The sequence below is a fragment of the Haliaeetus leucocephalus genome, unplaced genomic scaffold, assembly GCF_000737465.1.
Source record: "Haliaeetus leucocephalus isolate CR32 unplaced genomic scaffold, Haliaeetus_leucocephalus-4.0 Scaffold406, whole genome shotgun sequence".
Lineage (NCBI taxonomy): Eukaryota > Metazoa > Chordata > Aves > Accipitriformes > Accipitridae > Haliaeetus > Haliaeetus leucocephalus.
In genome coordinates, this window is record NW_010972842.1 from 693,781 (window position 1) to 706,699 (window position 12,919).

At 41.1% G+C, this 12,919-nt stretch overlaps 1 protein-coding gene across 2 annotated transcripts in view; it reads right to left on the minus strand.

Moving 5' to 3' along the window:
- Positions 1–12,919, minus strand: part of MET (MET proto-oncogene, receptor tyrosine kinase) — a 69,191-nt gene that overhangs the window by 26,429 nt on the left and 29,843 nt on the right. The window contains exons 5-9 of one of the 2 annotated variants that reach the window (XM_010573996.1): positions 8,534–8,694; positions 7,228–7,330; positions 6,879–7,015; positions 4,250–4,414; positions 3,277–3,376 (exon numbers count right to left, since the gene is read on the minus strand). In XM_010573996.1, the coding sequence (XP_010572298.1) occupies positions 3,277–3,376; positions 4,250–4,414; positions 6,879–7,015; positions 7,228–7,330; positions 8,534–8,694 (666 nt within the window). Of the gene's footprint in view, positions 1–3,276; positions 3,440–4,249; positions 4,415–6,878; positions 7,016–7,227; positions 7,331–8,533; positions 8,695–12,919 lie in introns of both variants that reach the window. The other variant, XM_010573995.1, reaches the window with a different exon arrangement.

The following is a 12,919-nucleotide window of genomic DNA, read 5'->3' on the forward strand; positions in this document are numbered from 1 at the left end:
TTCCACCGGGATGGAAAGAAAGAGGCAGAGAAGAGCAAACGCCCCAAAGGGTGTCAGCTGGCTCTGCTCCCTGAGGCTTTGGGATCCTGAGCATGCCCGACAGCTCCTGCTGCTTACAGAAGTGACCCTCCACTCGCACTGTGACTCCAGCAGGGCTCTAGGCCACAGTTAAGCCTGAGGGAGTGAATTAAGGGCCTGGGGACAGATAGCTGACAGGAAAAGGTGAGACCTCTTTTGAATCGGGCACCACCAGTTTTAGGCAAATGGGAGAGGGCCTGGGAGGTGGCAGAAAGAATGAGCAGAGCTCTAGGAAACAACACTTACCAGGAGAATTTGGAGCGGTTTGGTTTGTTTTAACTGGAAAAGAGAAAGGCTGAATCATAATGTAGTGCAAATATGTAAAATTAGCAGGAGAGACTGGTAACCTGTTGTTTGTGTCCACTGAGGGTTAAACAAGAAGATAGCAAATTAGCAGCTAGGATTTGGGTTAATTATTAGAAAGAAGTCTTTCCAAACCACTAGGTAAGCAGGTAGAGCAGCCCTCTCCAAAGCTTGTTTAAGCAAGGTTGTGAAATTTCTTTCACAAGGAGCTTTAATAACAGCCTAGACAAATATCCGTCAGGCAGTGGTCTGGGTACATTTGCTCCTGCCGCAGGGAAGCGGGCCAGGGTAGGCCTTTGTGGTCCCTCCCAGCTGTACTTTCCTTTGATGCTTTGGGATGTGTTTCACTGCTGGCTTTGGTTTTCCCAAGAGCCAGAGTTTCTGAATGCTGACAAAAGCAGCTTCTTGGAGGAGGCTGGTGAGAGAAAGCTGAAAAGAAAAAGGGCTTAAATAACAATTTAAAAAATGACTCAGTTAGCTCTCCTCTTCCAAACTAAGGAAGCAAAAAGATATATAACCTCAGCTATAGGACTTCTTAATCATTTTGGTTTGTATTGTACTGTTTGTCTGGGTTTGGTCTACTCAGGACCACAACATGTTTTCTCCTTTATAAATGGGATAGCTGGTCATTGCAGTGCTCTGGATCCCTGCTGGAAATAGTTCCTCATCGTTGTTTATTTTTGTAATGACTGGGTGAAAGTTTGGTTTTTTGGCATATCGCTCATGTATAGGGCCCAGAATCTCCAGTGTAGGATGGGCAGGCTGCAGCCATGGGCATCCTCTGCCAGCAATTTCCTCAGTTACACTGTGCAATCTTGTTTTGCCACTTATAAATCTTCGCCTCTCCCTGAGAACTAATATCCTTCCTTGAGAAATAAGCTCCAGGTAAAGACTAGCAGCAGAATAAATGGCAAGCAGAGCTGAGCCGCCACAGAAGCAGGGAAAGCCACTGAGTGCCAGAAGCCTTTCATTTCAGTAGAGCAAAATATATTGCGTGGGCAGTGTCAAAGTATAAAACACTCTGGATTATAATCTGTTTGAGGTTATATTCCACTCTTTGTGCAGGGAGAATGAACTTGTGTACAGCTGCTTTTACACTGGGGCAGATTCTTAGAGATCAGCAGTGGTAGGGGACAGATATCTTTATGGAAAAGGAGGGTCAGACCTGCCTCTTCCGTGTGTTGGCAAATATCACATGTGCTGCAACATATGAAAAGATAAAGAATAAGGGAGATGATTCTGACTGTATATGTCCATGTCTTTTTTAATAGGAGGTTAAAAGGCAGGATGGCAGCAAACAACTGCTCAAAGGAAAGGTTGCTCCCCAATATTTGGGGGAGAGAGTAAACTCTACAGTGTTCATTGCCTGGAGTTGCCATTCACTTTTGGACAGTGGATTTAGTTCTTTAAAACTTCAGATCCTTTCAAATCTGTTCAAATTCTGAGGAAGTCCCAAATATTTGACAAGAAAGGTATGCAGAATCAGGGCCTGAAGAGAAGCAATTTTGCATATTCTCACAGGGGAACAGAGAAAGCAAGTGAATGATCTTTACTTCAAAAGAAACACTGCTCAAATCCACACAAAGGAAAATCTAAAGAGCTGATTTCAGCAATGATCTTTTCTTTGGAACTCTTTTGTACTTCGAAATAATCACGCCCACATTACTCAAAACCTAATAAATTTTGAGTTTGGTTGATTTCACTGAAATGTTTTGCTTTCCAACTCATGGGTAAAGTGTCTTTTTGATAACATTGAACACCGTGTTTCATTGCAGGGGCACTGATTTTCAGATTAATACCTGAACCCATTAAATTACAAGCCACGATTACATCCAGCTGAAATTCAGGTCCCGACACTCATAATACTATACAAATTAGGAGCATGAAGAATATTATGACCTTGAAGCTATAAAAGACTGCAAATTTGCAGACATACTGTTTAAAATGCCTTGAGCAAACCTAGGCCTAATACTTAGAATTCAATACAGGAAATACTGTATGATGATCATTAGGAATAAAATGAGAATATGAGCAGTAACGGAGCATGTCATAAAGAGTGTAGCTCAATTTAGCCTCAGTTAGGCTAAACAGACCTTACAGGATACAAAAACGTTGGAGGTGCAAGACAAATGTGTAGGCAAAAGCTTACAGGAAACAGTTCCAGTACAACTAGCCAATAAATGTCATCTTTGCCTTACAAAAACTAAAGTAGATCACATGGTCATATCTGAACACCTTATTTAGATTTAGACACTGTGTGTTATCAACTCAGGTAACAAAAGAAGGCTCAGATCCCTGACTGACCCTTTGTTCATGCAGAGGTACCCAACTGCAAAAGTCCAAACCTCTCTTAAAACTTAGTTGCTGAACTTCGACAAGTTAGGAAAGATTTACCCTAATAGGTAATTTGGCAATCAGAAATTCTTCAAAATAATACTTACTTTTGATTTTACATATTTACTTTTCCTCTTTCTTTGACACTTGTTCCATTTTCATTTATATCCACAGTCATCATTTGAATATATTTCCTACCTATCGCAGTAGCACTTGAATTTGACATGTGATCTGACATACCTGTATTGCATTGTTCTGCATTTAGTCACTGAATTTGCATTGTTAAATTGCAATATAAAAATCTTGTTATCAGATACTGTAAAAGCCTTATTTCTTTCGAAGACCTTCCTTGGAAACTGTTGTTCTACCCCAGGTTTAATTTCAAATTTGTTGTTGAGTTTTGCCCATGTAGTGGAAACAGTCTGTGCAGAAAACGCCAAAATGTTGGTGGAAGCCCTGAAGTTTCAAGGCAAAAATCAAAGTATTTTGACTGAAAATTCTGTGCCATTCACCACACGAAGATGTCAAGATAACAGATTGTCTTCTCCAAGACTGACTCACCACAGAGAAGTTCATTCCCAGTTTAGGTACAGTAATCACCATCTGAGGAAAGCACACTGAGTTCAAGTTGATTCCCTGAGCTGTGATTGTACTTCCACCACTAGGAAAAATTGGAGAAAAAAAAAAAAAAGAAAAGAAGATGAGTAGGATTATGATACATCTGCTACAATAATCTTAATTACAAAGTATATTTTAGAGTAAGTGACAACATAAAACCAGAATTAGGGATATATGGGGTGAATGCAAATACATAGCTCTGAGCAGTGAGATTATTTTTCTGGGAAACAAATTTTACACTTGCTATAACAATTAAACAAATACAGGAAAAAAGAATTAATTTAAAAAATATGGTATGCCAGGATATAAAACAAATATGTACATTTTAAAACAGGCTGTATACCTGTACTTAGCATTTGCTAACTCACTCAATTTATTGCTTTCAGTGGTGCTGAAAAAGGTGTCTTTTTTACTGCTGACATTTTTTTGGCAAAGGCAGATGGCTTGGATTAGAGCTACTGAGACCATAAATGTGTCACTTAAAAACACACACATACTACTGTACATATATATTCATAATATTTATGTAGCACTGGATTTAGACTATTTTAAAATCCATTTGCTCTCCTGAGTACTGCTGACTTGTCACATTAAATGATTTTTCTCACTAATCAGTGTAATGTCCAGATGCAGTATAGGAGACACACTTAGCTGTACAGTAGGTATCTCAGCAGGACATCACAGGTACGCTCAGCAGCAGCTAGGAGTTAAATCACATAAAGAAAAGAGGTGCCCTTCCCCCTTCTCTTTCACCTCTGAAAGGAAATATCTGCCCTCTGCAACTGCACCATAATAGAAGCAATTGGCATGGCAGATAGAGATAAAAATGCAATTTCTTTTGATAGATTGCTGCACAGCATAGCCATTCTTCTTTCATTCATTACTTTTCTTATTTCTATAAGAAACTTTTACTTACCTAAGAAAAGATTTGGCTGGATGAATTTTTAAAACAACAGGGTCTTCTCTGTATGTGAAATGACCGCTCGCATCTCGAATAGCTTCGTCAATTCCCACCCTCACACGGTATTCCTGGGGAATTCGTTGTGCTGGAGTGTAGCACTCCGCAGTGCTCACTGATACTCTGGAAGAACAGAAAAATGCTTTCTTGTCAGCGTTATGAAACATGTACTTGGTTTAAAACACTGTCCTCTAGTGAGCCCCAACCCTCCTAAGGATCTGCTTGTAAAAAAAAGTCATTAATTCCCATGCTGGATGACCATATTGGAACAAATAAGCATGGTGTGAGGTAGAAACAGCAACACCACTGCTTAGGCTCAAGATTCATCTTAATTTGATTGACTTGCACCTTGCCTGCTGGAAGGTGTTTCCCCAGTGCTGGCGACAGCCACATCAACCCCTGAACCCTGCCAAGGCATCTTCCAGCCTGGAAAACAACAGCAGGCTCCAGGTTTAAGGAGAATGGCTTGTTCTGCTGTAACCAAGGGATAGCATCTTTCTCTTTCCAATCCACAGGATTTACCCTGTGTTAAAAACCTCAAGAAAAGGTGCTGGTGTCAGAGATGTCCTGCCCTGGGGGCACCTGCTGACTGCAGGCACATCTGAGGGGCAGGCAGAAGGCAAGGAGAAGGGAGGAGAAGGTGAAAATTCAGGAAGAGCTGGCTGAATTCAGCACAGCAGCAGAGTCTCTGGGTTATTCACTTTTCCCTTGCTCTCTCATGCTTGGCCCTGGAAGTCCTCTTCCTACACTGAGCTCAGCAGGTGAGTGGGCAGCAGAGAGGGGGAAGGATCCTGAAGCTTGAAGCACATGAAGTATGGCAGCAGGGACCAGGGCACATCAGAGGCAAGGGTAACAACTGATTGGAGAAGCAAATGTAACTACCAGCTGGTTTCAGTAATTTGGGCCCAACCACATCCAGGAGCCCTCCAGGTGAGGCCATTCTCAAAGGCTGTGAGAGATTGTCTCCAAATTAGACAAAAGGGGCATTTGCTGCCAATTCTGAAGCTTTCCAGGAAGGTGGTGTTCACTGTGTGCTGTAGGGGTTAGTGATTTGTTCCTATGTATCTGGAAACTTTTAACCATCTTTTAAAAGAAAAAATAAACCCTTGATCTAGCTGCCCTCAGAACTGGGCAAAGCTGCCAGTTTAGGCAGAGAAATTCCTGCCCTGAGAAACTGGTTAAGACCTGTGTAGAAGTCTCCAGATGACTTGGCTGGTGAGAAAGAGGGGTGCTGGGGCTGCTTACTGGATAAGCCCCAACTACAGGTCGATAACACAAGGTCCACCTGACCAAAGCAGATGTCTGCCTCTGAGCTGACTGTCATCTTACCCCCACAGTAGGTGTCTCAAATGGATCAGATGAATCATTCCCAAAAGGTTTATAAATTTGTCCATTAGTTGACCAGCTGAGATGATGACATCAGTAAATCCCACCCTAAACTATTAAGTAGCCACTGAACAGAAGTGCTGAAGATCTTGGTAGTGATTAAATATCAGACCTGAATACCTAAATCCCTTTCTTGATTTAGTCAGACTTAGCTGATTTGATCAAAAGCATACAATACATCATTTAGCAGCAAAGAATAAAATTTAGCTGTCCTGACTCTGAGTCTGACATTAACTAATAGGCTACCGCTTCCCCACGTTCTCTGCAAGTGTGATGTTTCACCACTACGACTTTCCATAATCATTAGGAGAGATTCAAAATTCAGAGGAATTGTGGGACATCCTGTTCCTGGAACACAGTGGGGCCAGATTCTGCCCTTGGCCGCAGAGATGACAATTCTGGAGCCACCCTGCTGTATCTGAAAACAGGACCAAGCAGGATTTGCGCCATGGTATAATGGCTACAAATTCAGAATGCTTGTCTGCCCATGGCAGAGAATCCATGCTTGGTATTTAACATTTATATTAAGCTGGGATTCAAGGCATTTCCACACAGAGTGTGTCAAAGATTCTGGACCGAGGTCCTACTGGATCCAGTACAGAGCCACAAGAAATTCTGTCTCAATCCACAAAACATTTTTATATATACCAGGAAAAGTCCCAAACTGATGCTGCCTCTGGTTTGGAGGCTGTTCACTGATAGTAGTGCAGAAATAGCTGCTCTTCTGCATGGGATACACATTCCCACACTGGTCAGGTTTCCACCAAACGAACCAGTAGGAAATGGTAACCCACACCCACTGGACACTCACTGGGAGCTGCTGGATGAACAGCAGCTCTTGATAATACAAGAGAGAGAGGGCTGAATGTGTGGGAGTCGGGGTGACAGAAATGATGGGAAATGGGCAGTTTCTAGTCCATTAGGTGCTGATTTGCTACTTCTCTATGCAACCTTTTAGTGAGGTTAATGAAGGCATTACAGAATAAACAAGTCTTCTCAGGAACTGTAGTCCCTTCTAGGAAACTTTCAGACATCCTAAATTGAGGATGTAATCCAGAACTGCACGCTTATTGCAGTATCAATTCTCCAATATGTAACATGAGGAGAGGAAAGCAATGCACGCGTGCGTTTTTTTTACCCCAAGACATTTTAATCAAGCCTTTTCAATATTAAAGGCATCACTTTTTAGTAAGTACATTACCTTTTCAAGGTGCATGGTTTCTCACCAACAAAAATACTTCTGGATTTTCCACTGTTTAGGTATTTTCCAGCTACAGTTAGCAATGTTCCTCCAGATTTGGGGCCATAGGTGGGAGAGATACTTGTTATTACAGGATTCTGAGGTGGGGTAAGAATAAGAACAGTGGATTGTTAAATTATTTTCAAAATGTGAAGAGGAAAATCTTAAAACATTTATTACCATTTCCATGATGTAATAATAAAGCAAAGAGTAATATAGAATTACCATACTGGATTGGACTCATGAGGAGTCTCCTTCCAGTTAATATTGAAGTTAATTTTGACAATAAAGTTTTAATCATAGTGCTTACCACGTACGAAAATGTATTGAATAGTGTTTTGCCATGCCCAACAGAAACACTACTGGATATATTAAAACTTGGATTTTTTGCAGCAGGAACTGTGCATTCCAGCCTTTGGAAAACAAGGAAAAAGATGGGATTACATTTTTTTTCTGGCTTGATTTTTTATATTAAAATAGAACGACTTCAAACTCATAATAATGGAGGATCCATACTAAACAAATCATCAATCTATGCGTGTCAGGGACATTTCAGAAATAACAGCTAGAAGAACTGTGGTCATCTTCTTTAACACTAAATACAAACACTGTGGTGTTTATACTTGGCCAGAGAAAATAATTTTAGTATATCAAATACATTTCAGAAAAAAAGGAGTATGCTAGAGAAAACAAATACCTCCCATTCAATGGCTGAGTTGTTTTTTGGAATTTTCATTTAGTGCCAAATTTTGGCAGACAACAGGATTAGAAAAAAATGCATCATATACACAAATTTGTTGTATAAATTTAAATATTACCAAAAATTAAATTTGAACTTTTGTGCCAGCATGTGTCAACGTATTACATTACATTTACACAGTCTCATATATGAGCTAGTCTCCTTAAATCATTTTGTTTGCATTAGGACTGTTCAGAATAGCAGTTAGGAGAGTGCTCAATACTTCTGGAGGGTGACCTTTTTGCTGCTATATATATGAATAGGGAAGCCATGCCATGATTTGCACATTGCTTTGGTAGTAGATAGTCATATGCATTGAACTGAGAGAGGATATTCATTGAACTTCTTATTTCTTCAAGATGACAACCAGAATAACCTCTGCCTTAAAGTTAAGCCATTATCCCACTGTCTCAAATACTTATTTCTGAGGAGGAGGAGGAGGAGAGGTGCAGCTGAGGGTCATAATCCTCTGGATGACAAAATACCTGCATCTTCTCGCACTTCTCTCCAGCAGCTTCACAGATCAGGAAGATGGAGGTGACATAACTGAGCCTGGCAGGATCCTGGTGAAAGGAACCTGTCCCCTTTTCAAACCTTTGAATAGTTTCGATCTTGCCAGCTCCCACAGATGTTGAACAGCATTTCTCAGACAAACCAGAAAAAGCTGCTGCAGGAGCTATCAGCATTAACTAGATTTATTTGATCTCCTTTTCAAGCACTTTTTTCTTGGGGAGCTTATCAAACCAAGGGATTGTTTCCTATTTGAAATTTCAGAATTGGAGATGACACTTATAGAGTGAATGTTTATACCGTAAAAAAATCCATACCACATAAAGAACATCTGTATAAAAGGAAATTCTTATTTTAGGTTTCTTACTTGTTTTTGTTGCTAGATTTTGCTTCCAGAGCACAAATTTGTCCTCCGATATGGATTACTGTATTTTTTAATTCAAATCTACTATTTTTGCTGAATCCAAAGTCCCATCCACACAGTGTCAGTTTTGTCCCGCCCTCTAAGGGAGCACTGCTCGGGAGAATCTGTTAAAAAAATACTGTGTTAGTTACATCAGGTTTCTTGAACTTCAAATGGAGTTAAAGAATGTGCAAAGGAATAATTTTAGAAAAGCATTTCTTCTGGTAGACTATGTTCTACCATTCATCCTAATTGTTCTTCACCTTCCATTTGTCACATTATGAGCTTTCTCTGACAGTAGCAATAAATAACAAAACCTATACTAGAAAGCTTTGAGGGATAGTGTTTAGGGGCACTGAACAAGCTGTGCATTGTAACAGTCTTTTAAATCCTGCCGTTCTTGTCTTTCACATCTTATTTCTGGCATGTTAAACATACAATGTACTTATTTTGTTAGAAGCTGAATGCTGAACACAAAAGAGCCCCCAAATGACCATTTTTTGTCAGCTTGATGAAAGTCAGGTTCAGAGTGAAGTAGCTTCAAAGACACCATAATCTGATATTGCATTGGCTGTGATAAAGTTAACGTGACTTCTGCTATTCTTTCCTTAAATCTTTTACATTTGGTCACCTCTAATTCCGAGTTAAAAATAAACTACCCCTCAGAAACACAGAGACAATCTACAAAGGAAATGCTTTTTTTTCTGTATATTGTAAATTGTCCTGTAAAATATAACAATGGTGGGAAAAATGTAGGAACACTATAGAAGTCTTACAAAACTCAGTAAAAGTACTGGTCAGTACTGCCTGTAAAAAAAAAAAAAAAAAAAAAGACATTGGTTCAGGGTTTATGGGGACTTTTAACAATACTGCATAATTTTGCAGACTTACCAGTACCACTGGACAAACAACAAAGAATGAAAGACTAAATTTATGCTTGCGGTCATAATGCCTAAATGTCTTAGACTTAATGCTTTAGTGATAGTAATTTTGCCCCTAAAATGCAACACAGCTGTGCCTTTCAAAGGACCCGACTTAATTTTCAAGCTGAAAGGAAAGTGTTTGAGAGATGCTTGGCTATTATTTCATCTGGAAATCCAGTAAGACAGCGCATTTCTTTTCAACTCTCTTGTAGCTATACTTCAAGACTCTCACAAATGAACTATTGTAGATAGAAAGGCAGCTGAAGAATACTTCAAAAGAATTATACCATATATTCTATATGGGTAAATTTACTGCCCCCATTAGAAACCAGACAAAGAGTCTGATCTAAAATGCACTGAAGCCAGTAGGAATCTTTCCTATTTTAATGAGCTTTGAATCAGCTCTCAATGAGCAAAGAAGAGGGAACCTATGCAGGAACAGTACCTTCGCACAAATCCCATAAAAAAGGAGTGATGCTTGCACAGCCCTGACACACAACACTGCAGCTAAGAGCGTGGAACAGTACTGTACCCTGTGGAGTCTGTGTTATTCCCAAGTTTAACTTTCCCTTATTTCTTTGGCTTTTGTCTTCGAAATCTGGATTGACTTCAGATCCTAGTGTTCCACTCTACTTAATATCTCAGCACACTATCTATTTTTGAAGTAACAAAACCCTAGCAGAAACTGAAACTGCTCTGTGGGGGTACAGGATGTCTCGATGTTTTGTACAATAATGCATTGACATGTGGCATTTGAAGAGTTTGAAATGTGATCCATAAGTGAGCAAAATAAGGGCGTTAAAATCAGGCTTGACAAAGCCATACAGAATAAAAAATGAAGGCACTTAACTGGTTTTGAGCGATCTTATCTGCCAAAAGAGACTTGTGATGGCAGCCCATGTGCCTTAATTGAGGGAGAGTAAAAGTATTTACTACATTCTGCCAGCAAATTTAGGAGGCAAGACCTCTAAGTAGATAGCAAAAAATAAACCATATCTTAAACGTTTGTATTTAAGGTCTGCAGAAATTCCCCCAGAGTGGTTTTTTTCGTGTCTTTATTTTTGTTCCAGTTGTTCTGTATGATGAAACCTCTGAAAGTCAATTGGTTTCCCAGACTTGTTCTTGAGAGTCGACAGGAATGAATAGTGAACCTCCTGGACTTTGAACTGAGGTATACGTCGGCATCTTCTGTGTGCTTATATCGCACAGGTAGTAACAGAAAGTAAGCAAAACCTAAATCAGTCATAAATGCTATGAAATTCAGGATTCAAAAGTTCTCTATGGAAAGGAAACTCCACTGATAACATGGAGCTAGTCCTGCTGCAAGGCCTGCCATTCTGCTTGTCCCTGCTGCTCTCTGGACTTTGGGTTAAGGGAGAGAAAATTAACTTCTCTTTTTCTTTTTGGAAAAATTCAAAGCATTGTGTTTTCCTTTTGTTTATGTTGACAGCCATTATGCTAATATCCACTCACATATTTTATAAATCGTTGGAAGAAAGTATCTATTTATTAAAGTTTCAACAGCCCATTCATTTTAATTAAGAGGCAAGAACATGTACAGACCACATGTGAAATTTCCAGCAAAACCTCCAACCTAAACAGGCAGCAGAAGGCCTGATGTTCTTGATGCATCTGAGACAAAAGCCAGCTAAAATGACTCACTTTAAAAACAACAACAAACCATGTCAGGTTTTTAACCACAACAAAGAACCAAAAGGGAGACCAATTTATTTCTTCTTTTACGCCGTTCACCTTTCAGCATGACCTGAATGCCGCACGCAGATGCCTGCAATTTGTTCCAGCACCAAGTCATCTCCCAGGAGACTCCCTCGAGTCCCCCAGCTTTCCTCTAGCACTGCTTGTCCGGGCTGACAAAATACGCCTCGTTGTTGGCAGAGGCGGCGGATGGGAGCGGGGTACGGTGCTGATGTGTGGGACCGGAGCTGGGCTGTGGTGGGGACGTGTCCTGGTACCAGCCCTGCTGTGCTGTCTGTAGCAGGGGGATGCTCGGGCAGAGCTGGAGCCCTGTGCTCCCCACAGGGCTGGGGTGCGGGGCTGCTCCCCGGTACCCACAGCTCCAAGGAAAAGTGCTTAAAGCAGGGCGGCGAGACAAAGGATCTGCAGGATGCCATGGCAAAACGCTGGGTTTCTTCTCTGCCATCCCTCCTGAGAGGAAAATCTCGGGTGGTTTTTTTTTCCCATCGTGCACTACTCTGTATAATAACCTGGGAAAACTCTGCTGAAGGCTTAGCTAGCTAACATCCCCTGGACCAGATCCTCAGAGAAGCTCTCTGTTCCCCTCAGGTTAAAGTGATCGTATGGCATATCTCAAGCAATCTGTCCCTCCGAAACTGCAAAGTATTAGGGGGAGGTTCGGGCTGAATTTCAGATGCTGTGCAAAGCAGGTCATCCTCTGTTTGCTAGGAACAAAACAAGCTTGTTTCTCCTATTTTATGCATATGGGTTTAAAGACAGATCAGAAGATGATGAATAATCTGTTTTATATTTTTTTCAGTAATCATGTTAAATGTCATGGTCCAGTAGAGCATGAAATCTGTCTTAACAGCTAGCAATCCAAAGGGATTTAAGTACTCAGCTGCATTTTTTTCCTTACAAGCCTTCTAGAAGCAACTCCTACCAATGCGGGCATGCTGTAATTCGAGATTCACTTTAAGATCCATCAGTGCCACAGATCCATATTCATTACAGAGGTAGACTGGGCTTGTGCTGAGCAGGCAGGGCTGAGCGACATGGGGAAGGGGAGCACCCGGCCAGCCCCACGCATCCTCCCACTGCCCCACGTTCAAGGCGCGCTCCCCTGGATGAGTCCTCCCACCCACTTCAGAGGGACTGAAGGTGGCCTTGGGGATGCACCTCTCGGCCTAAGCATCTCTGCATGGGCTCCCGGCGCTTGGTTCTTAAACTGCTGAGTGCACACACTCATAATTGAAATTAAACAGGGCTATATGACCTCAGCACCTCCAAAAATCAGAAACCAAGCAGTTCAGAGCCTTAGAAATCTTTTTGGAGGCATGGCAATATACAGCCACTGCTGGAGAGTTTTGCCAAGAAAAAAACATTAAGGGATGCTACTTGTGCTTGAGGTCTAGGAAGGAAAACAAGCTCTGCAGGACAGGTGAGTAGCTTGAGCCTCCAGAGGTATATAAAAAAGTAGCAGGACTAATTCTTAGTGCATCCCTTTGAATTGGTGATTCATAGTCTCATACGAACCAAGGCCCGAAAGGACTATTTGATCATCTAATACAGCCTTTTTGAAATAAACGTGTTCTTGTATAAAGCAGAAGTAAACTATTCGCATTCTGCATTAGCAATTTTTTTACATCTCCTTTGCCCAAAGGTAAATGGCAATAGAAGGCAAGGCAAACACCCCCCCCCCCCCCCCCCCCCCCCCCCCCCCATCCCCTCT